This window comes from Palaemon carinicauda, chromosome 22 (assembly GCF_036898095.1).
Source record: "Palaemon carinicauda isolate YSFRI2023 chromosome 22, ASM3689809v2, whole genome shotgun sequence".
In the NCBI taxonomy this organism is placed as follows: Eukaryota; Metazoa; Arthropoda; class Malacostraca; order Decapoda; family Palaemonidae; genus Palaemon; species Palaemon carinicauda.
The window spans coordinates 5149197-5175048 of NC_090746.1; the positions used below are offsets into that span (position 1 = coordinate 5149197).

Genomic DNA, 25852 nt, shown 5'->3' on the forward strand with positions numbered 1-25852 from the left:
TAAAGTAAAAAATGAAAAATAAAATGAGTGAGTGTTAATTTGTTTAAAAAATTTTATAATAGAATATGAAAATGACAAGAAAGAGAGGAAAGTTTTTTTTTCATAAACATTAATTTGTTTAATCAGTCAATGGAGTACAAAGTCAGCAAAGGGTATAATAAAAAATTTCCCAAAAAAAGGCAATTTTTATATTTTATTCATCTTGACGCGTAATTTCAACATATATCTCTGCATTTATATGTTAAATGTACCATTTAAGGCTTACTAAATAGCGTAAAATTATATAGATTTAATTTGTAGAAAGATTAATATTATTGAAAAATTTCCCAAAACGTAATTTGGAGATTTATTAATCTTGACGCGTTTTTTCAGCAAACTTATCACAACCCTCATGATTAAATGAAGACATGGACTTTTGGGGGATGGGCCTTTATAAGCATTCAACTTCACTACCATAAAAATTAGAGGATATATATTTACTAGAGCAGTTACAAAAGAAAAAGAGGTTGAGTAATTAGGGAAATATATTTTGACTAACAGATTAAATTTATTGTTCAATGCAAAGATTTCCATAATAAATATTTTAATGATTAAGCACAGGGAAAATGGGTTGCACAAGTATTTGAATGGCACATTACAATTTTTTTTTGTAAGTAATGCATATCTAGGATTCATGATAAATGAGGCTTTTAGACAGGTATAAGCATTGGAAGCAAACAGATTGAGCCAAGTAATTACTCCTATCATTATATTTTCCAACAGTGAAGAGCAACTTGGTCACTTCCTAAATAAGATTTAAGAACAAAGAAGAGGTAGGGGTTGTATGAATCAGATTTTTACAGTTAGGCAGATATGCGAGAAATATTTAGCAAAAGGTAAGGAGGTGTATGTTGCGTTTATGGATCTGGAGAAAGCATATGATAGAGTTGATAGGGAAGCAATGTGGAATGTGATGAGGTTATATGGAGTTGGTGGAAGGTTGTTGCAAGCAGTGAAAAGTTTCTACAAAGGTAGTAAAGCATATGTTAGAATAGGAAATGAAGTGAGCGATTGGTTTCCGGTGAGAGTGGGGCTGAGACAGGGATGTGTGATGTCGCCGTGGTTGTTTAACTTGTATGTTGATGGAGTGGTGAGAGAGGTGAATGCTCGAGTGCTTGGACGAGGATTAAAACTGGTAGGCGAGAAAGATCATGAATGGGAGGTAAATCAGTTGTTGTTTGCGGATGATACTGTACTGGTAGCAGACACAGAAGAGAAGCTTGACCGACTAGTGACAGAATTTGGAAGGGTGTGTGAGAGAAGGAAGTTGAGAGTTAATATGGGTAAGAGTAAGGTTATGAGATGTACGAGAAGGGAAGGTGGTGCAAGGTTGAATGTCATGTTGAATGGAGAGTTACTTGAGGAGGTGGATCAGTTTAAGTACTTGGGGTCTGTTGTTGCAGCAAATGGTGGAGTGGAAGCAGATGTACGTCAGAGAGTGAATGAAGGTTGCAAAGTGTTGGGGGCAGTTAAGGGAGTAGTAAAAAATAGAGGGTTGGGCATGAATGTAAAGAGAGTTCTATATGAGAAAGTGATTGTACCAACTGTGATGTATGGATCGGAGTTGTGGGGAATGAAAGTGATGGAGAGACAGAAATTGAATGTGTTTGAGATGAAGTGTCTGAGGAGTATGGCTGGTGTATCTCGAGTAGATAGGGTTAGGAACGAAGTGGTGAGGGTGAGAACAGGTGTAAGAAATGAGTTAGCGGCTAGAGTGGATATGAATGTGTTGAGGTGGTTTGGCCATGTTGAGAGAATGGAAAATGGCTGTCTGCTAAAGAAGGTGATGAATGCAAGAGTTGATGGGAGAAGTACAAGAGGAAGGCCAAGGTTTGGGTGGATGGATGGTGTGAAGAAAGCTCTGGGTGATAGGAGGATAGATGTGAGAGAGGCAAGAGAGCGTGCTAGAAATAGGAATGAATGGCGAGCGATTGTGACGCAGTTCCGGTAGGCCCTGCTGCTTCCTCCGGTGCCTTAGATGACCGCGGAGGTAGCAGCAGTAGGGGACTCAGCAGTATGAAGCTTCATCTGTGGTGGAAATGTGGGAGGTTGGGCTGTGGCACCCTAGCAGTACCAGCTGAACTCGGCTGAGTCCCTGGTTAGGCTGGAGGAACGTAGAGAGTAGAGGTCCCCTTTTTGGTTTTGTTTCTTGTTGATGTCGGCTACCCCCCAAAATTGGGGGAAGTGCCTTTGGTATATGTATGTAAGAACAAAGAATGGTAAGAAAAGCAATTGGAAGATGAAAGGCTATTAGAGTAAACTGTAGTAGAAAGAGTAAGAAGAAAATTTTAGATTTTTATTGTGATATTAGCCCAAGAATTTTCCAGTCCAAGGATTAGAGATTTCCAGACTTGAGGGAGGAAGACAACCTGGAAAGCTGAGCAATGTTCTCGAGTTAAACAGGAGGGATCAAAATAGTACAGTAGATTTTCAAAGAGCCGATATTCATTAAGATTAAAAAAAATCATTAGTTTTCTTATCAAGAGACCAAAGATAATTAAGAGAAATGTATCAAGAAGATTAGAACAATAAATATTCTAAATATCAAGTTTTGAACCAATATAAGTAGTAGAACTCTCTCTCTCTCTCTCTCTCTCTCTCTCTCTCTCTCTCTCTCTCTCTCTCTCTCTCTCTCTCTCTCATATATAGGCTGGGTTACCCTTTTGTTGATATAGATCAGATCATTGAAGGTTTGCCCTTAGATAAAATATATAATGTTAATTCATTCTCATCATCATTCATAATGCTTTTAACCCGGGTTTTCTCTTTTCAAGTAAGTTATCTTTCATCTCTCTCCACTCTTTTATTCTGTAAAACCTCTTTGGGAAAAGACAAAAAATTTGACCCTCTAAATTTTAGTCAAATTTACTATAGGTGGATGAACCCAACAACAGATAGTAATATATTATTTATAAAGAAAAAACTCTCTCTAAGCAAAAGGTTCAAGTTTTTAGAAACAAGATTTATGTAAACTACGTACTCTCTCCAAGGTTGTTTTTTTAATAACCTGAACTATCAAAATATTGATGTAAGGATATAGTTCAAAATGTTGTAACCCTGTATGAACTATTTAATTGAATTAATTTGGAAAATCTGTATTTGAATATGTCTATGAGATTAAAGTTGATTGAGATAAATTCTAGAAAATTTTTTATAATAATGTACAGTGATGCCTCAGCATACGAAAGTAATCCGTTCAGGATACGGTTTCGTATGCTGATTTTTTCGTATCCTGAGTCGCGTTTTACATGTAAATAGCCTAATCCGTTCCAAGCCTCACGAAAAGACACCTTTTCTTTCATAAACACGCTAAACTGTAGTAATAAACATGCAATGCAGCCATTTCTATCATTCAATAATTAACCCAACCGTTAAAAACAGCCTAATCCATTCCAGAAACCACCATGAGATTATTCAATAATGTAGTTATAGCTTAGTTATCCCCTCCAAGCCCTAAGAAAACGGTCCGTTTTCTTTACTACTGTATTAAAGTTATGGTACTGTATGTAAAGCATTTGGATCAGTGAAGGTGTATTGTTACCTGTACACCTAAATTAAGGGTTGATACCCTGAAAAAAAAGGTACTGTACTCTCGGCGACGAGTTGGGATCTCGTAAGCTTTTTGTATCCTGAAATTTTTTTCGTATACTGGGGCATAAAAATCTTTGTATCGCTTTTCGTACCCTGAATTTTTCGTAAGCAGAAACTTTCGTATCCAGAGGTATCACTGTATCTTCATTATTTTTTTATCTTTCTATACTGTACATGGTTTGTGGGTTTTCAGAGTAATAATTTTTTCTAGTAAAATCATTATAGATGCAAAGAAGTTTCTTATGTAAGTTTTCATAAGTTGAGATAATGAAAATTGTTGTATAAGTGTGCCGGTTGAACTTGACTTTAATTAAATTTTGCCAAAATTAATATCTGATATCTGTCTTATTGAAAAATAATTTAATTTTAAGTTTATTACTGGTTTTATTCTGAAGTGGGGTATTATGTAAAATATAATTTTATATTGGGGATATTTTTTCTTGAAAAGATGCAATATTATTTAATATACATTATATTATGTATATTTTTAAAACTTCATCCATTTTTATTACCTATAAATATGCATGTGTTTTACTTTTATTCCCAGGATCAAAAGTAAATTCAGCTCCTTCATAACTAGCCAGATAAGGTATTTGTTGCCTCCTTTGGTTGTAAGAGCATCTCAGGAAAATAAACCAAGCCTTCTTCAAGAGTTAGCTGCTTGCTTAGCTATTCGTCTAAGAGATGTTCTCATTGATCATTTCCAGGTAAGTGTGAATATTTTGTACATTAATAAGGCTTACCTCTGAGTCACATGGCTAGTATCTATGAATTGGGAGCCAGTCGACCTTGAAATGGGAATAAATCTGTGGAGATTGTCCAGCACAGTATTGTAACTCATACTATTGGGTTGAAACCATAAGGTGTACCTTGAGATCTATCCATACCCTCTTTCTCATCATGCTTACATTATTCCTGATTGACGGTTAACCTTCGTCTCTATCTCCTTGTTTGGAGGTTATTTTTCTTTTATTTTGTTATATGTACGTAGATATTTGCAATATATATCTTTTGTTTTTTAAATGGATTTTTTTCCTGGTATATGATGACTTAACCAGCGATGGTCAACCTCTAGCATATTCCATGTGATGATAAAAAAGTAAAGCAATAAGCTCAACTATTATTTTTAGCTTTTATTATTTCATGCATATCCTTTCTAGTAAATTTTATCTTTTCACCTTGCAGTCATCCCTTGAGGTTTCAGATTTTGATCAATCGCAGGTGGAGATCTTTGATGTTCAATAACCCACTATGATCACAAACAGCACTCAACCAAGGCTGTAAACTACCCCATGTCAAACGACACATGGAAAAATTTCCTCCCATCCACTCATAATCTCCCAGACTCTGTAATCTATGTCCTTTTATATTGGCAGAGTAGAGTTGAAAATAAAGTAGATGCAACTTAATTAGTAGCCCGTGTATTTGGTAGTTTTGATTAAACTTATCTTAGCCATAAAAATTATTGAATTGGCTATTCAGTTCTTTGCTTAGCCCAATTATGTAAGAAGTTAAATTATTAAGAACATTCCCATGACTATTGACTGGATTGCATTGGATGTATTACCAGTTGAGTGAAATTAAATATTTTTTTTTCCACTGTCAAGTAAAACAATTTCCCATTTACATTGTATCAGGTCGGAATAGTCATACCAATTATAATTTGGTCTACAGTTTCATCCGTCTATGTGGCAAACGTTAGTGAAAACAGATGGTTATAAAAATGTTATTTGGACCATCCTGTGTATTCATTAAAAGGTAATTCTACCCATGCAAATGATTAACAAAAAAATACAAACAGTCGCATAAAATTGTTTCTGTCAAGAAACCTCAATTCCCATTCTGGTTCCATATGTAAATAGGCCAAGTTCATGCTTCGTACAGAATTCATTGTGCTATGATAGTGATGCAGATTTAGTAATTTCTGAAAGTAATTTGTAATCACCTTGTTAGTTTATTCATTCATATCTAAATAAATTCAAAATATCAAGAAAATTTTCCTTAATTAAAACACTGCCCTTTGAATTTTATTACCCTTAACAATAATCTTTGCCCTGTATAGCTTAAGCAATTCATTTCAGCAGAATAATTATTAAGACCTTCATTAACATTAATAGGGAAAAATTGGGTTGAGGTGATGGCTGAGCCTGTAGGTGAATGAAGCACAATGCCATGAAAATGCAAGTCATCATAAATAGTGACCATACGATATGCCATGCCATGAAATAAGAAATAAATAGTTCTTACCAGTACCTACATCAGCAATGTAGTGGATGTTAGGTATCAGGCTAACAATGTTGTTTTCTACTTTGTAATACCAGTGTAAGAAATGCTCTGTTGATTTTTGTTGATTTGAATGCAGATAAGCAAAGGTTATGCATTAGAAGATTCCAAAGTAGTTAAGAGTGGGAGGCTCTAAGAGAGGATCTCAACTCTGTTATGTGCTGTACACTATCAGAACCCTTACTGATTGTTGCACTGGAACTGGTAGTCAAAACTTGAGGGGTTAGGCTAAGTTTCAAAACTGGGCTGGATTTAGAATTTTATCAGGCCGAATAACCACTGGACTAAGTTTTGGTAAGTACAATCTACACTAAAGAGGTGAAAATTGTATTTTGAAGCTCATTATCTAAAACAGAAAACTTGTTACAGGCTTGGTCTTGTCAACAGGTAATGTTTAATTAAAGGTAGATTCAACCTTTCTAATTTCATGCTCTCTATGATTAACTACTCTAATATCTCTGGATTTTATAGTGAACTAAAAGCTAGTTTCTTTTACATTTGGAACTTCTTTGTACAGTAAAGAGTTGATGTTGAATTAAATCTTCGAGATGCTACCAACTTTGCTTACTTTACTTTTTATGGCTGTTTTCCTGGTCTTATAGGCGTGGGGAATCCGATTGAAGGTATTCTGTGTGTGAAGTTCTTACCTGAGAAGGCCAATTGTGTGTATCTGATGCACATGAAGAGCTGGTGCATGAGTGTTATGCATGTTTTCCTTGAATATTGAGCTGAATTCCTATGATGAGGCATGCCCGTATCCTATTGTAATCACAAGGGAGACAGGATGCATGTTGGGGATTGTGTGCGTGAGGAAAATCTTTTACGCGTATACCTAACTCCTCTGAGTCTGGCGAGTGAAGACAATTTTTTTTATGAGCACACATGTGATGACAGTCATATGCGTGGAGAGATGGCTGGTGAAGTTAGTGCCTTGAAGATCATGATCATGTATGTACAAAGGTGTACTTAGTGTGCGTGAAGTCATTCGTGAGGTCAGCGATGATTGTACACATTGGAAGGTTTCAGGTGATGAACGTATCACAGTTCTATGACTAACATCTATGTAAAATGAATCTTCTCTTCCTTTTTGCTGGGATCTGGGAGGGTCACGTTTCAACGAAGGGAGAGTCTTACGAGCACCTTCCTTAGGAGAGTCGTTGTCATCTTGTGGAAGACCCTCAACTCCATCACGCTTACGTGAAGAGGGTCTGAGTGAAGTCTGAAAAGACTTGGGCTGCTTGGTCTTTTTGAACTTTTGGGGGACATGATGCAGTCGAATGCTCAACAGGAGATGAGGAGAACGAAGGGAAAGGTATAGGAAGGGAAGGAGAACTAGGTCTTTTTGTTTTTATGTCTGCTGTCAAAGTCAATAATTTTACTGCTTGTGGAGGTGACACTTGGGAAGTCTAAGATTGAGGATCAATTGCGTCTTCCTTAGGCAGGGATGTGAGGATGCCCTTCACGTCAAGGGCTCCTTCTGCAGGAGGGGCAGCTGCAGAAGGCCTAGAGGCTCTAGAAGTAGCTAATACCTGAAAGAACTTTTCCATTGAAGGAACACCTTTCGATGCTTAATGAGAGCTATAAGGTGTTAGGGGCCTGGTCCCTAGAGGAGTCGTCGTCAGCGTAGGCATTGCCCAAATCAATACAAGGTGAAGGGGGAACCAACCCCATTCTCCTTCACTTGTGGGAATGTGAGAAGTCCAGCTCCCTCGAAGCTTGCTTCGAGGGAAGGGCAGGTTCACCCTCCCTCTTCTATTTTCACCTGCAGGGGAAGCAGAAGTGGAGATGTCTGAGCATTGGATGATAAAAAAATATTTAGATGGAAGACCATTTTGGCGTTGGAAAAGATCCTGATGCCCAAAAATCTCTCTTGGACATATACTTTCTCCTCCTCCTGTACTCTGACCATTGCAAAGGCAGCTCTAGGGGATAACAGCCAACAGTTGTGCCCCCAGCAAAAAGGGCATAAAGAAAGTGAGTTCAACTCCTTCCGGGATATGAACCTAACGCAATCGCGACCAGGTTTACCATAGCGGGACTGCATGCTTACATGTAAAACCTATCACAATCACACAGATTTGCTCTTAGAAAAGGAAATATTAAAAACAGCCAACCTTTGTTAACTGCAGATAGCATGTGTGTAACTTCTATGCTACTGAAATCAAAGTGTTTACTGTGTGTGGAGTGGAGGGGGAGATTGTTGTTGTTTCTTCCCCGTTACTCACCAATATCTACTGACACATCTTTATAAATTTTTATAGCCGAGTTACAGCTACCCTGAAATCATTCTCTCATACAAATGTATTTTTTATGCAAATTTAATTTGTTTATAAGCCCTTTACCGAAAAGATAAATAATCACTTGTGATGAAGTAAGGTTATGTTGTTGTTAAATCAAATTTGTGGGTTCTTGAGACCTGGAAATCCACACACATGTGCAGTTCTCTTGTTTGGCTTAATTTTTCTGTATTTCTTTATTGCAAGAAACTGAAGCATTCAAATGATTTTTTTTACCACAAAGTGGACTAATTTTTTATTTACTATAATTACTGTAGTTGTTTAAAAATGCATTTTTAGTTTCCTCTTTTGGAATTCTTAAAATTTTTAGATCACTTTTAGCTAAATTGGAAAATTCCTACAATATCATAATTTGTATGTATCCAGATCATTGTCTAATCATTTATGTTGATATAAGAGACAGAAAGTTTTACATGACATTAATGATCATAAGGACATGTGAAATTATTACAGCAAATAGATATCATGCAACATTAATGAAATTTAATTTCCATAGCACATCTTGCCATACCTGGTCTTCAATCTGTCAGAAGAGGAGGAAGAAGCAGTATTGACCTTCATTGCTGACACAACAGATATAGCAATTCATAATATCAGACGTTGTTCGGTACAAGTAAGTTTGGTGTTTCTTTTTTATACTTTTAGATAATATAATTGGGGTGTTTCAGTAGCATTGCTCTATGATATCTTTTAACAATGTTGCTGAATTGCTAATTAATGTTTATGCTTATGTAATTCCAATATGTATTTTTAAATATTAAACTTAGCCGGTGAATATATAATAGCTGACGTCTCCGACGGCTCGACAGATTCCAAAAACTCGCGAGCGATCGCCGTGAAGGTTGCGGGTGTGCCCACCAGTGCCGACTATCGGCCAGATACCGCATATACTTGTAAACATCTCCAGTTCTTCTCTGTCGGTTTCATCGACAAGTTGATTCCACTCGCTTTATGACCTCGAGTTTTCTACCGAATTGGTGAAGTACTTGGTTTTGGTTTTATTGCTTTCGCCGTGTTGGATTATTCAATACTATCTTCAAAAGAAATGCTTTTGAAAGGAGAGGAAAAGTGTTTTGCCCTTGCTTTTTTATCTCTGGTTTTTCCATAGAGTAAAGATGGCCGACCCTTCCCTCAGTGTACGGAAGTGTGTTTAAGGCTTTTAGTAATTATTTTATCACGTTATAAATTATTGTTGATAATTATAGATTTTCCTCTATATATTTTATATCTCACCCGCCTTTATTAGGCCTCTTCGATTAGCTTTCCATTTATACTAAACATCAAGATAAATTTTATGTTTTGTTTATATGCGGCCTTTACCTATTCCTCCCCTAGTCTGAGATGTAGGCGGTCCTAACTTGGAAACCGAAGTTAAACAACGTTGATCCCATTCAACTTTTATTTTCGTTAAGTTTAAATCATTTGCTCTGTAAGAGTTATGAAATGAATATTTTTTTAGAAAATATTTTAAGAAATATATTCTTTGAATAGTCTTCGTGCTGTTTTTTTTTTTTCAAAGATGAACTAACGTTTGGTTTATTTATGCTACGCAGTTTGCGCTCTATCGTTACGATAGAGAAAGAGAGAATCACGGTTTCACTTTGCAGAAAGAGTAAATCGATTTTGATGTTTTGTTCATTCTTCTTTCAAACTGAAGTGTTTTAAATACTAATTTAAAGGAACTTGTTAATTTTCAATTTCTTAGTCCTTTCAGTTTTTTCCTTTGGTCAAATAACCTGTTTATTGACGAAGGGTGAGTGGGCAATTCTCTTGTGTGTGACAAGAGAGAGAGAGAGAGAGAGAAAGAGAAAACGATCCGATCTTTATTCTCGTCCCAAGTAAGGAGTTTGGGAGCGAGTAACGTTGTTCTCGATTCAGTTTTTTACTCTCGTCCCAAGTCTCTGTACGGGGAGAAAGGATAAAACGTTTTTAGTTTTTATTCTCGTCCCAAGGCACGGTACGGTGAGAGAGTGAAAACGTAGTCTTTAGTGAACTAGTGTTTAGTCTCCTCCCCAGTCACTGATCCTTTTTAACTTTATATATTTCCGTTTTATTCGATATATATGTATATGTTTTTTGATTTTTGCATGTGTGTTTCATTTTGTACTAATGTGCTTACATTATACAACTCATTTCGCAATTATAACCTTTTGATGTAAGGGAGAATTGCGTGCTTCAGGTAGATATCAGTTTTATTCATGCCTAATGTGAAATTATTGAAAAATACGATATCAGTGAAGTGAGTGCAAGAAAACATGTGCTGTGTTGCGGAGGGTTCGTTTGTTCGTGCTTGTCGCTCCCCTAGTCCGAGACCTCTTTCAGGCTCCCCTGTACCAGGGAGGAGTAATGTCGTAGGACTTAAGGGGACGAGAGGCTTTAACCAACGTACAGACGTTCCCTCTTTGGTATCGGACGTTTCTCGTCAAGATCGCCCTTACCATAAGACGGGTGAGACTGTGTTCTCCTCGTCATCCGAAGACTTTTCGCAAAAGAAACCTTGGCGCAAGGTTTCTAGACCCTTTAAGCGAAAGTCAGTCCCTTCAGGACAGGTCCAGCTTCCTGGCTGTAGCCATGGGGACAGCTCTGACCCTTTGCAGTCATCGGAAGACTGTTCGCCTATTAAACGCAAGCGTAACACGGGGTCCGAGGGTCGCGGTAAAGGCAATGTTTTGCCAACACAGACGTTACCGTCGTCTCGGCCCGTTCCGACTCCCGTTGATCCTAAATGGGTTGTCCTGCAGGACATGCAGACTAAGCTTGCCTCCCTTATGGAGAAGTATGACGTTGAGCAGGTTCACGATGAACCTTCGCTTTCGAGTCGCTGTTACGCTAAACGAGACTGGCCGTCAGCCGCCCAAACGAGCATTTACTCGTCCGTTTGACGTTAGTGCTGACATTTCTTGTACTTTGAAACGTTATGTCAGGAGTTTTTCACGTCAGTCACGTGACTTGGATCCTCCCTCACTGCAGTTTCGTGTTGACTTTCAGCCGCTGCCGCAGTCTCGTGTTGACGTTCAGCCGCTGCCGCAGTCTCGTGTTGACGTTCAGGACGTTTGCCAACCAGCTCAGTTGCCTCGACTTGACGTTGAGCGTCAATCACCGCAGTCGAAGGTTGTTTTGACTGCTCAGTCTAGGCAGTCAATGCAGTTCCGACGTGACGTCGAGCGTCCATCAACTCCTGTTGTTGTTGTTGGACAGTCACAAGGTTTTCAGTCCTTTCAGCAGCGACCTGACGTCGCTTCCTCTACTGCTACTGCTGCTCCTTTGCTTGTTGACATTGCCTGTCAAGCATTGCCGCCGCGGCAGGTCTCTCCTTTTCATGAGACTAGACAATTGTCGGACGAGGTTCCTTCAGATGAGGAAGTTGCTGATCCTCCTCCTACTGATATTCCTTTGGGGACTTTGTCAGACGGAGAGGAGCCTAAAGCTGCTCAGACCTCTATGGACTTTAAAAAAAAAAAAAAAAAAAAAAAAAAAAAAAAAAAAAAAAAAAAAATCCTGCTGATTTTTGAGGATCTTTTTCCGGTCCATTTTGTAACTGCTGCTCCTCGTTCGCCTTCGTCAGAGTTTACGCTAGGCCTAGCTACTTCGAAGCCGTCGTTCTCTAAGCTAGTGCTCTCTCGCTCTTCTAAGAGAGCTTTACGTTTGCTAGGCGACTGGTTGATCACCAGGAGGAGTTTGGGGGAAACAGCCTTTGCTTTCCCTCCTTTTAAACTGGCTTCTAGAGCGAGCGTCTGGTATGACACGGGAGAAGTTCTCGGCTTGGGAGTTCCTGCCTCTGCCCAGGGAGACTTCTCAAGCCTCGTGGACTCTCCCCGTCGCCTGGCCATGAGACGCTCCAAGATTTTATGGTCGGCTTCAGAGCTAGACCATCTCCTGTTAGGAGTTTTTTTCGAGCATTTGAAGTTTTTTGTTGGTTGGTCCCTGGGAGCCTTAAGTCAAAAGGTCTCTCCAGCTGTCAATGTTTTGCTGTACAATTATGATCTGACAGCCACGTTCACTGCAGGAACAAGGCTATCAGGGATGGCTCCAATGATCTGGCAGCCACGTTCACTGCAGGAGTACTTAAGATGTAAGTGCGCTCAATGTGTTCATTGTCAAGACAAACTTCACGATGAAGACTACCAAATCTGTCTTGGCAGCAGTAAGGGAAGGCGACTGGATGGTCTCTCTCGACCTTCAGGATGCATACTTCCACATCCCGATTCATCCAAACTTTCAACAACATCTGAGGTTTGTGGACGGGAAAGTAATGTACCAATGTCGAGCACTGTACTTCGGCCTCATTCCTGCTCCTCTTGTTTTTACAAGGCCCTTGCAAAATGTAGCAAGCTTTCTACATTTTTTGAGGATTCAGAGCCTCCCTTTATTTTGACGACTGGCTAATCAGGGCGTCGTCATTATATCACTGTCTGGAGAGCTTCTAATGGATATTAGACCTAACCAAGGAGCTAGGTCTCATAGTGAACGTAGAGAAGTCGTAACTTACAGTACCCCATCCCAGACTATTCTTTATTTGGGAATGGAGATACAGTGTCTGATTTTTCGGGCCTTTTCGTCTCCCACAAGAATGGAACAAGCTCTGTTAAAAGTCCTTCACTTGCAAGAGGAAAACAGTTGCTCTGTAAGAGTTTGAACTAGTCTCGTGGGAACTCTTTCATCGCTGGAGTAGTTTATCTCTCTGAGGAGACTCAACCTATGCCCTCTCCAATTTCACCTAAACCATTGGAACAAGGAGAAGGGCTTAGAGAGTATCTCTTTCCCAATCTACAACCCAGTCTAGACATGTCTGACTTGGTGGGACAGCAACATCAGACTTCGAGAAGGTCTTTCTCTTGCGATCAAGAACCCAAACCATGTGTTGTATTCAGATGCTTTGGTTTTGGGTTAGGGAGCTCCACTGGACAGTCTGGAATGCTCGGGTCTTTGATCCACGGATCAGAAGGAACTCCATTTAAGGCAAGTAACATCTCTCCTTTGGCGAGATTTGTGCAAGGAAAAATGAATGTCTTGGCGGACTGCCTCAGCAGAAGAGGACAAGTCATCTCCATGGAGTGGACGTTGCATAAGACTGTGTGCGAGAAGCTATGGATGACATGGGGTCAACCCACCATAGATCTTTTTGCGACTTCTCTGACAAAGAGGCTCTCGACTTACTGCTTTCCAGTTCCAGATCCAGAGGCAGCCCACATAGACGCTTTCCTGCTGGACTGGTCTCACCTGGACGTTTATGCCTTTCCACCTTTCAAGATCCTAAACAAGGTGCTGCAGAAGTTCACCTCTCACGAAGGGACCAGGTTGACATTGGTTGCTCCACTCTGGCCCGCGAGAGAGTGGTTCACAGAGGTACTTCTATGGCTGGTAGACGTTCCAAGAAGTCTGCCGTTACGGATGGATCTCTTGCGACAGCCTCACGTAAAGAGATTTTATCAAAGCCTCCCCACGCTTCGTCTAACTGCCTTCAGTCTATCGAAAGACTCTCTTGAGCTCGAGGGTTTTCGAAGGAGGCAGCTAGAGCGATCGCGAGGGCTAGAAGATCCTCTACCATCAGGATCTATCAGTCGAAATGGGAGGTATTTAGAGACTGGTGCAAGTCCTCCTCTATTTCCTCTTCCAGTACCTCTGTAGCCCAAATTGCGGACTTTCTCCTGCATCTGAGAAATGTTCGCTCTCTCTCTGCTCCCACTATTAAAGGCTACAGGAGCATGTTGGCGTCTGTTTTCAGACATAGAGGCTTGGATCTGTCAAATAACAAGGATCCCCAAGATCTCCTTAAGTCCTTCGAGACCTCTAAGGAGCGTCGTATGTCAACTCCCGCTTGGAACTTAGACGTGGTCCTAAGGTTCCTAATGTCAGACAGGTTTGAGCCATTGCATTCAGCCTCCCTGAAGGATCTCACCCTCAAGACGCTTTTTTTGGTGTGCTTGGCTTCGGCTAAAAGGGTCAGTGAGATCCATGCTTTTAGTAAGAACATCGGCTTCTCTACAAATAAAGCTACATGTTCGCTTCAACTTGGTTTTTTGGCCAAGAACGAACTGCCTTCTCGTCCTTGGCCTAAATCTTTTGAAATACCTAGTCTGTCAGAAATCGTAGGTAACGAAGTTGAAAGAGTGCTGTGCCCCGTTAGAGCTCTTAAGTTTTACTTAGCTCGAACTAAACCATTACGAGGTGGTTCTGAGGCCTTATGGTGCTCCGTTAAGAAGCCCTCATTGCCCATGTCTAAAAATGCGTTATCGTACTTTATTAGACTTTTAATCCGGGAGGCACATTCTCATTTAAATGAGAAAGATCGTTGTTTGCTTAAGGTCAAGACGCACGAAGTAAGAGCTATAGCGACTTCGGTGCCTTTAAGCAAAACAGGTCTCTTCGAAGTATTATGGACGCGACCTTTTGGAGGAGCAAGTCGGTGTTCGCTTCATTTTACTTAAAAGACGTCCAGACTCTTTATGAGGACTGCTACACCCTGGGTCCATTCGTTGCAGCGAGTGCAGTAGTGGGTGAGGGTTCTACCACTACATTCCCTTAATCCCAATATCCTTTTAATCTTCTCTTGAAATGTTTTTAATCTTGTCTTGGGTTGTACGGAAGACTAGGAAGTCTTTCGCATCCTTTTTGATTTGGCGGGTGGTCAAATGTTGTTTCTTGAGAGCGCCCAGATTAAGGGTATTGATGAGGTCCTGTTATAGGGGTGTTCGCCCTGGATATAACAGCTCCTGGGAGTCTTTCAGCATCCTGAGAGGATGGCTGGGCTGCGTGAGGAAAGCGGACTAATGAGGCAGAGTAATAATCAGAGTCTGCTTCCTTACCAGGTACCTATACTTAAGTCTGTTTTTTGAATAATTGTCAAAAACTCTTGAGCATATACGCCTTTATTGTATTAATACTGGTCTCTACCCACCACCATGGGTGTGAATCAGCTATTATATATTCACCGGCTAAGTTTAATATTTAAAAATGATATTTTGATTGTAAAATAAATTTTTGAATATACTTACCCGGTGAATATATAAATTAAAGGCCCTCCCTTCCTCCCCGATAGAGACCTAGGGGACTGAGAAGAACTGGAGATGTTTACAAGTATATGCGGTATCTGGCCGATAGTCGGCGCTGGTGGGCACACCCGCAACCTTCACGGCGATCGCTCGCGAGTTTTTGGAATCTGTCGAGCCGTCGGAGACGTCAGCTATTATATATTCACCGGGTAAGTATATTCAAAAATTTATTTTATAATCAAAATATCATTTTATAATAAAAACTATTTCAAAGCATTTTACATCTGAATAATACAAGTTATAAAGTGGAAATACCAAATTGAGGATCTTTAACTAAAACAAAAAAAGATAATTTCCTCTCTTCATTTTATCCTCCGTCCTTCATATTACGCTACTAAATTCCCTAGTTACTGAGAAGAGAGTGGCTGCTTGGACATTGTTTCTAATAAACTCTCCTGATATTCATATTGATCCTTTTTCTTGAAGTTTAATTGACATTTACCTGTATTTTATTTAAATTTCCATAATTTTCCCCTCCTGTAAGAACATTCCCTTAGTAAAGGAGTGGAGCATTCAATCAGTAAGTGGTGAGAAGCTCAGAAGCTGCCCCATCAGAATATCCTTATCCCATTCAATTTCTCTGTTGTCACAGTTTAGGTCAGACATCCTCAAGATTGTTTATTACTGTATATTAAGGGGCACAACTCGGCCTCATGGAAACTATTACTTTGGGCTTACTTCAAACTCCTACTTCATTTTTATTTCTCGATGGATTTCTTTCAGTTACAAACCATTGGAAAGAGAATTTTATATTCTAAAGTTGTACATGGGAAAGTTTAATATCCTTTTCTTCTTTTATTTATGGGCTATATTATTTTATCAAAGCATTGGAATCACTTTCAAAGGTGACCATTCATCATATGTAAGTTTTCATTTTGAATGATAAAAGATGGTCAATATTGAAAAAAGTTTTCAAGTTTTGAGAAAAAAAGGCTTCAAAGTTTTTTATAGAGATAAATTTGTACGAATTTCTACGGATAATTTTCCTCAACACTGGGGATCATAGGACATAATCATCACATTTCAGGGTTATTTACTAAGCAGAGATGAGCCCCTTCCCTCAAATCCTGAAATATATACACCAATGCCCCGATCTACGAAACTTAGATGTACAAATTTTTGAAGATAGGAATAAAATAATTTTGTCCCTTGCTTTGATTTATATACCAAAAATTGAATTAACAAAGTTTTTATCAATAATTTGTAGCTGGGAGTTAAGATATGGCAATATTTTAATCGATAGATATGGCAATATTTTAATAGACCATTTTGTCTTGAGGTAAATTTTTTTCTTATTGGTGCCTTACCGTAAGACCTTTTATTATTAATGATTTTTAATAGCATTAGCTTCAGGAGGAAGAATTGTTAACCTTTCAGCATTATGGAGAGATTAGAAGTTTTTTCACAATCATTCCTAACCATCTCTTAATTCTGACTCCGGGTCTTCTGGTTTTGGCCAAAAACAAAAAGCCTCTTTAGAGGGGTAACCTACTGTATATCTGGTGCCTACCCTACAGTAATACCTGCAGAAATCCATTTCTGTAGAGGGGAGTCTATTTGAAAATACTCAGACCAACAAGTCCCTCTCAACAGGGCTATCTGTAATGTAATTACCTCCCTTATCTTAAAAGGTGAGCCTCATTCCATCTTTAAAACCTGTCATGTGAGAAAAATTGATTCTCCATTGGCTTGTGTTTTGCTAGTATGTAATTTTGGACATCCAAAGCTATGTAGGTTGGTCTGGGCTTAGGGTGTTCATAAGACACTCTCTGAAACAAATCCAAGCAGTACAACAAATGTATGTGGTACTTGTCTCCTTCGTGGTACCTACTTGGGACTTGAATGGAGGAGGGGCACACCAACTATTTGTTTGGTTTCTTGTGTATCAAATTGTAGCTAATGCTCGGTGAGTCTTGGTTAATAATCTAAAAGGAGAGAGATACGAGAGAGGATTGTCAAGTGGTGACCAAATAGAGACTTTGTATAGCTTATGGCATGGAAGTGGTTTTGATAGGAAGGTGAACTTATAGTGAAGTTCTCCTTTGTATTTTCCATGTTGTATTTCTGTAGGAGATTGGCTTAAATATATACCATGAAAACTTTGGCTTAATTTGTGAAATATGTGTTTTTTATTCAATATTTGTGTTTACCACCTCCACTCTGCCTACGAAGTGTTATTCTTCTTGATCTATGAGGATATAAGACTTATGGAAATAAACTCTTTAAAAAAAAAAAAAAAATTATTACTGTATATCCATACATACCTTTGAATAGATCAAGTAACCCACCTTCTTTACTTTTATTAAGATGATACTTAAATTTGGTGATTGAGTCCACTGAAATCTTAAGCATTGCTTACATGTCTAAGTAAAGCCATCTGACACTGTCCCAATGGATGCCCTCTACTTAGTAACTAATGAGTAGAGAGGGTATGACATCAGTGGGGGTAATTCCCTTTTGAGGTAAATATGGAAATAATGTATTTTAGTGTAGAATTCAGGCTAATATTGTATTTGCATCCAATTTTGCACCATATTAATTATAAACAATCTGTTTTATCCATTGTGATTTACAGAATCAAGTGAATGAACTTGTGCTTGGTCTTCACGATCATCGTGCTGCTGTCATGCGAGAATTTTCCCATATGAGGGATGCTGAGCTTGAAAGCACAGAGAGTGTAACAAGGAAATCCAAGAAGCACACTGAAAGTGATTTATCCGCTCCAGGAAATTTAAAAGGAATTGCAGACTATCTCTCACCTCGTTTATTGGGAATATTGGGCTTTTTGGACAGCAAACTTGTTTCATCTTCAACAATGTACAAGTAATAAAACCTTTGATTTTTTTTTCATGCGATCCACGGGTGATGCATAAATGTGAAAAGCTCCTTGAAGCCTCAGATATCCTATTAAATATGAGTGTAAATGTCTAAAGAACAGGTATTCTCACTTTTGAAGAGTTTATAAATTCTAAAATGAATTTATATTTTTTTTGTATTTATATTTTTACCTTAAAGGGCAAAATTTTTAAATGCTTGGAATTAACAAATTTTACAAATTGTTTAATAAAAGAATTCTAAATCTTAGAGGCATTCCTTGAAATATATTTTTTTCAAGGAAGAGGATGACAATACTCATATTTGGAATTACAAATTACAAGAAAATGATATACTATTTGCAATTCAATCATTAAAAATCTTTTTGAAAAATTGTTACATATTTCTTGTTTGCTTACACCTAGATCTTCACTAGAAAAGGATACTTTATAACTAATTTTTTATTGGTATTTTATTTCTTTAGAAAATTTTGTAAAAGTAGTAATGTGATATATATTTTTACTTTATTTCCTGATAGATTTCTTTTTATATACATTGTTTTCCTATATTTTATTTATCATTCTGTGTTTGCAGAGAAAAGAGGTCAGCTTTGTGGTCATTGAGTGATCTTATTTTAGTCATGGGAAAGCAGCATATATCTTCTGTTGCACATAAAGTATTAGCCTCACTGAAGACATCCCTCAAGTTAAAAGATGAAGAATTTTATGACATAGGATGTAATGCATGGACAAATTTCTTATACAAGTGAGTTTGCGAGTTGTTTTATTATTAGTCTATGTTTTGTTTAGCTATCATTTGTCTCAAGCATATTCTTTAGGTTTAACATAATTGAAAAATGTAGGGTACAGATTGAGAATATTCTAAGGATAATCTAAAGTATATTGTGTATATTTTTACAGGTAAATTAGAACTTATTTTTTGATAATGTAACAATTTATATAAGTTTAAGTTCAATATGTCACTATGTAAGTACATAGTTATTCTTTGAATTAAGCAGATATATGCTCAGAGGACTACGTTGTTAGTAAAAATAATCCCAGAATTTTAGTATTATAATTTAGTCTTTCATTTGAAAAGCACATGTGATAGAAAATAAGAAATAAAATTTTAGCAAATGTATATGCAAACCCTTTATACACACTGAGTGCTCGCCATATATGTTAATACACTAGCCCGAGGACAGGGAAGACATTTCTTTTATATGCTATGTATTTAATTCCTGGTCTACCCATTACAGGAATGTTCTTGGGAATAATGGAGTACCATCCCAAAAATATGATTTTCCTTGTACAGTACAGTACTTTACTGTATGTGTTAAATGGTTACCTGAGTTATCAGCACTGTATTTATGATATTTTGAAAAACCTATTTATTTTCTTATATATCAGGCTCCCAATAATATTGGTTAAACTAGATTTAGTGTATTCAACCGATTCTGATTTTTGTGTATAAAGTTTAAGATTTTTAAATTTTTAAACTGAGTAAGATTTCAAAATTTATTTTTCAGTCTTGATGAAACCACCTTACTGGGTCTTATTGAGGAAATTGTAATATTGATCATCCCATTAGTTAAAGTTCGACCGCAGCAGATGGCACCTGTTCTGAATGATATCTTGGTTGGTATTTGTCTTTAGACCTGTTCTTTAATGTCTTTCTGAAATTCTTTGCTAGAGCTCGGTTCTCTGTTAGTGTAGGGAGGGAAGTTATATCTACCTTGGCAAAACTACTTCCTCAACTTCAGCATAATAAACCTTTATGATTTATACCCTTATTCATTTGGTTTTACTTCACTGATAAATTATGGAATCAGCTGCTCTTTCATAGATTTAAGAATGAATAGTAACCTAATTTACGATTTTAAAGAAATGTTGCTAACCACTCATAAAATTTTGTTAAAGAAGTTCTGTGTTCAGTAATGTTGAAATAATATTTGCTTTTCTTGAGTTAAATAATTATAGTTTTATTTTACTTAAAAGGGAATATAGAGTATAAAATAAGCATTTAAAGATGCTAGTTGTGTGTGGATTGTGAGCATAATGAAAAATAAAGTACAGTATATTATTATTTAAGTTTAGGAGAATAAAGTGTGTTCCTTTATCTAAGAAAATTATTTTCCAGGTTGAAATGCCAGTCATGCAACCCCTCTTAGGGAATTTGCCACTCTTCCAAGATCATGAAGCATTAAGAAAAATCAACCATGCCATTTTAGAACATCAAACAGTTTTAATCAGGTTAAATTAAATTAGAATGAGTGTTCTTTTATCTGTGATTTATAGTATTCATTGTAATATTGATATAGTGAGTATGGTGACTACTGTATATATGGGATATATTCTTTTTTTTGCTATTTTTTCTCCATGCATAAGTTTAAGTGTTTTATTTCTAGTGGGAATACCCAGGAAGTTGTCGAAGCTTTATCTTCAGTGTTGAGAGGACTCAACCATGAGAGCATAGATGTTCGACTTTGTGCTCTAAGTCGCTTACGTCACACGTTGCGTCATAACCAAGGGACAGTCCATCATCTTACTACAGATTTGGATAACGTTCACCCTGTTGTTTCAGAACTTTTTAGTAATCTACTTGGTGAGTTATACATATAATATTTCATTCTAGCTGATTTAAAATGATGGTCATATGGAAATTGTTTAATAATGAATACCATTTATTGTGTTTAATTCTTGAATTTCCCTTTTAAGGTCAGTGTCGTGAAGTTGATGAAGAACTTCAGATAAGTGTAGCAGAATGTCTTGGTCTTTTGGGGGCCATTGATCCCACAAGGCTATACACACAAACCAGCATTAAAGGTAAAGTAGAACAGCACTTATTTCTTTTATCGTCCTGAGTGTTTTATATTAGAATGGAATGTTTCTTATCCATTATCTTAGATATGTAAAGAGCAGACATTTTTTAATGGGACTTGGGCCTATACATAGACAAATGCAATCTCAGAGATTTGGTTCTTTGTATTGTATATCATCATCATCATCATCATCATCATCCAAACTACCACCCTGGTTCGGAATGCAGAATACTACTAGCTATAGGGAAAGGAGTGTATTGAGAAAATAGCAAAAGCATGGTTTTCTGCTTTACATTTTTTGTCTATGACTATTAGCCATTTCTCACTAAGTTATGCAGTGTTAACTTATCTTTGTTCCATTTTCAACATTTGTGTAAGAATGTTATTTATTATTATTCTGTTTTCAGTGCTAGTGAGTATTATTTAAGCATTTTAGCCAGATCTTGTTAAAATCAACTTCTTTGGGTAAACCTAATGAAAGTCTAGTTTATTTTTATTCGTCTTGTTCAGTTGTAGTTTGTTTTTATTTGTATACAAACCTTCTGTCCTTTATGATAAGGAAAGACTTCTGCGGACCTGGAAAGGCATTTGAATTAGTTAACAAGTTAATTAATGACAGGTGGTGAAAGGCAACCTGGCTGATGTGTTTGACAGTAAACAAAGTAATGAGAAACTATATCTTCCTTATTCCTCTTTTCCTAAGGCTAAACTGAAATATCTTTGTTCCGTAACTGAAATACAAACCACGCTATTTAATATGGGTAATTACTTTCGGCGTAGCTGAAATGACGAGCCATTAGATAATTTTAACGAGGGTATACTACCCCACCGTTAGTAAGCGGGGGGTGGGGGGGCATGCTACAAACCCCCCCCCCCTCCCTCCCCCACACACACACACCTGTGCTGAGTTCACTTTGCTCTCGGCTCGGGTGCTAGACGGACTTGTCCGCTGTCACCCTCGCCTTTCTGACAGCCATTTTGACTGATCTTTTGTTTGCTTTTTCTTTTCTACAGAGTGTTTGTGAAGTTGGCCTCTGTGATGCAGAAGTGTCCCGGTTTACCTGACCGCCCTTGTGGAACTTATATGTCGGCGGTCGAAACGGACTCTCACAACTTATGTCCTTTCTGTAGGGGCCAACGGTGTGATAGAGATCATGTTAGGAGCAGCTGTCAAACAGTCGCCAACTTTAGCAGAGGTCGATCCTCTGTCTATCGTCGACGTTGTTGTGGCAGAGGCTTCTGAGGAGTTGGGTCAAACCTCTGCTCCTTATGTAGCTGAAGGCTTAGTTCCCCCCTTCGAACATCCTTCGAGGGAGGAACTAGTCCAACGGTCTCTCCTGCAGGTGATTCTCCCCCTCGGGTAGTTCACTGACAGAGACTCCTCTTTGGAGGACTGCTGGTTAGCTCGCTGACCCTACGGCCCCCAGAGGGCGTATAAGGCGCAAAGCCCGCCTTCCTCTTCGCCGTACAGGACTTCCCTCCCCCCCACAAGGGCATAAGGAGGCGCCTCTTCGGCTCGTCATCCCCGCAGTCCGCCGCAGAGGAACCTCGTCGTCGATCACCGACCCTGCCAGCTACATCTCTGGACATCTCTGCAGATCGTTCGCAATCTCCTTCAGTAGAAGGTCGTCCTTGCAAAGGACGTGCCGACCTTCCTCCCGCCAGACCTGTTGACCTGCCGTCGCCGTTCCTGGCCGTTGATGCGCTGTGGGCGCCCACGAATCCCGTTTTCAAGTGGGCATCGGTCCCCTCGGGGCACAAGGGACTTTCTCTCCTAGAGACTAAGTCCCTTACGCGCCAGGTATCCCCTGCTCACCAACGATCTCCTACGCGCCCCGCGCTCCAGTTTCAGAGCCTGTTAGAGTGCGCCAGCGCTCTCCTGCGCGCCAGCGCTCTCCTGCGCGCTAGCGCTCTCCTGCGCGCCAGCGCTCTCCTGCGCGCCAGCGCTCTCCTGCGCGCCAGCGCTCACCTGCGCGCCAGCGCTCACCTGCGCGCCAGCGCTCACCTGCGTGTCAGCGCTCACCTCTGCGCCAATGCTCTCCTGACCGCCAGCGCGCCACTGCTCGCCCTCATTCTGATGCGCGCCATGCGTGCCCACGATCTCCTGCGCGTCCACAATCTCCTGGGCGCCAGTGCTCGCCTACGCGCCAGCATTCTCCGACGCGCCAGCTCTCGCCTGTGCGCCAACGTTCTCCTGCGCGCCAGCGCTCACCTGCGTGTCAGCGCTCACCTGTGCGCCAACGCTCTCCTGCCCGCCAGCGCACCACTGCTCGCCCTCATCCTGATGCGCGCCATGCGCGCCCACGATCTCCTGCGCGTCCACAATCTCCTGCGCGCCAGTGCTCGCCTACGCGCCAGCATTCTCCGACGCGCCAGCTCTCGCCTGTGCGCCAACGTTCTCCTGCGCGCCCACGATCTTCGGATCTGGGTGCAAGAGGGAAGATAATCTCTTCCCCTGCTCGTCGGTGCTCGCCAGCATCTTTACCTATGCGCCATCGCGTGCAGTCTCCATCGCGCGCCCACCTGTTGCAGTTCAAGATGTGCGCCCTCATGCGTGCTCGCGCGCAAGGGATATTTCCCCTGCGCGCGCCCAACGTGTTCGCCCTCATGGGCTCAGCATGATCCTGTGCGCCTGCGTGCGCGCGAACAATCGCCTTCACGCGCGCGAGTGCTTATTCATCCTGCTGCATGCTCGCCTCTATCTCCAGACTGCGCCCCTGCGCGCCATCGTTCACCCACACGCCCACGTGCGCCCTTACCTGCGCGCCATCGTTTGCCCACGCGCGCCTTCACCTGCGCGCCATTGATCGCCCATGCACCTACGCGCGCCCTCGCCTGCACGCCATCGCTCGCCCATGCGCCATCGCCTATGCGCCATCGCCTGCGCGCCATCGCCCGCGCGCCATCGCTCGCCAGCGCCCTCGCCCTCGCCATCGCCTACACGCGCCCGTGCACACGCAAGTGCCACTGCGACCACCAGCGCGATCGCCAACGCGATCCCATGCGCGAGGCTGTGGGACGACGCACGGCTAGGTCACCGTCATCCCCCCCCCTCTCCCCCCGCAAGCGCAGAACAGCGCGCTCGCCGGAGGGAGGAAGAACTCCAGATAGGTCTAGGAACTTGCCTTCTTCTTTTCAGGCCGACCCTGCTTTGGTAACTCCTCCTAGGGATCGAATGATCCCCTTCCCTCCAGAGGGAGTTTCTGACAGCGCAGCTGTCAGTCGACAGCCCTGGTTTGGGTCCCTCATCAGAGCGGTCATACAGGATTTCAAGCCTGTTCTCCCTGAACTAGGACACAAATCAGTGGTAGTTTCGACTCCCCTGAAGAGGAAGAGAGGAGGAGTGGACGTGGTAACTTCTCCAAGGGCGAAGTTAACTCCTTGGAAGTCTTTGAGGAAGGCTCCCCCCCCAGACTTTTTCTCCCTCCCCTTCGGACAAGGATTTCCCGTCCTCAGGGGAGTCCCATGAGGTGAGGTGTTCCCCCATCGCACCAATGAGGGAAACCCCACCTCGCGCAGAGAAGTCCTCTCGGGTAGGGATGGAGGAGAGCCTCCCACCATCACTTTTGGAGTCCTGTATCCCTCCCAGAAGGGAGTCGAAGGACTCCAAGACCGTTCCGAAGTCGTCCTCGAGGATTAGACCAGTGCCAAAGCCCTCGGAGAACGTCCACGAGTCCCCCCGAGAAGAGCCTTCGGGGACAGGAGACTTCGCTGCCAGCCAATCAGGAGGGGAGCTTCAGGAGTCAGAACACGCTTTCTGGCAAGTTCTGACCCTTATGAGGAATCTCAACGGGTTCTCAGACCCAGAGATTCCTCCTCGCCAGTGCAGCTTTGCCTTGGTCCCAAGGGGTTAAGAGTGCCAGAGATAAGGTTGAGGGCCAGCCTTGCGAGCTTGCCTCCTCCAGCCGGTCCACCGCCGGGAACAAACTCCTCCCGCCTCCTCGTGTTCATCAGAGGAGGTACTTCGAGATCATGGAGGAGACTTGTTTAGCTCTTCCTTTGCACCATTCTTTGGAAGAGCTTACCAAGGGAGTCCCTCTTGAGAGACTTTCCACCCGGCAAGTGGCTTTCTCGGCTACGGAGATCCTCAGCCAGGAGAATGTAGCGAAGTGTGCCGTGCAGGCAACTTCGTGGCTGGACATCTGGCTAGGGTCTCTAGGCATCCTGCTACGATCCGAGGACCTGTCCAAGGAAAGTACCTGGAAGGCCATGGAGACATTTCTACTCTCAGGCACTCGTACCATCGATTTTCTAGCCCACCAAGTCTCGAACTTGTGGGCTAACACCATCTTGAAGCATCGAGATGCGGTGTCTGAGAGGTTCCACCAGAAAGTCCCCAACACCAAGATCAGCAGGCTCAGACATTCTTCCATCTTGGGGAGAAATCTGTTTGAGCCTAAGGACGTGGAGCAGGCAGCTGAGAGATGGAAGAAGTCCAACCAGGACTCTCTCCTGCAGAGGGCTTTAACATCTGAGCCCTATAAACCCTCAGCAACCCAGCAACCACGTCCTACCAAGACGACGAAACTGGTAACGGCAGCGAAGAAAACGGTGTCAAAGCCCTTTCCTGTCAAAGACAAGAAAGGCAAAAATCCTTCCAGGGGAGGGAAAAATCCTAGAGGGGGTGGCCGAGGCCGCAAACGCTAGGATTGGCAGTCCCCGTGCATGTCCACCAGTAGGGGGATGCCTGAAAAGTTGCGCAAGCAGGTGGCAGCAACTCGGGGCCGATTCCTGGACGATTTCCGTAATCAGTCAAGGATATCGCGTCCCGTTCATAACATCTCTACCTCCCCTGACAGCGGATCCAGTGTCATTGAGCTCCCTTGCTATGGGATCGGCAAGGGGGCAAGCCCTTCGGGCAGAAGTCGAAACCATGTTGAAGAAGGGCGCTCTCCAAGAGGTCTTCGACGGGTCCCCAGGCTTCTTCAGTCGACTCTTTCTTGTAAAGAAGGCGT

General features: G+C 41.1%; 1 protein-coding gene across 1 annotated transcript in view; it reads left to right on the forward strand.

The window, feature by feature from the left end:
• mei-41 (meiotic 41) overlaps positions 1 to 25852 on the forward strand; it is a 316521-nt gene that overhangs the window by 138214 nt on the left and 152455 nt on the right. Inside the window, exons 19-26 of the mRNA XM_068345943.1 lie at positions 4178 to 4337; positions 8707 to 8823; positions 17838 to 18085; positions 18671 to 18841; positions 19605 to 19713; positions 20216 to 20328; positions 20484 to 20680; positions 20794 to 20901. Coding sequence (XP_068202044.1) covers positions 4178 to 4337; positions 8707 to 8823; positions 17838 to 18085; positions 18671 to 18841; positions 19605 to 19713; positions 20216 to 20328; positions 20484 to 20680; positions 20794 to 20901 — 1223 coding nt within the window. The remainder of the gene's footprint in view (positions 1 to 4177; positions 4338 to 8706; positions 8824 to 17837; positions 18086 to 18670; positions 18842 to 19604; positions 19714 to 20215; positions 20329 to 20483; positions 20681 to 20793; positions 20902 to 25852) is intronic.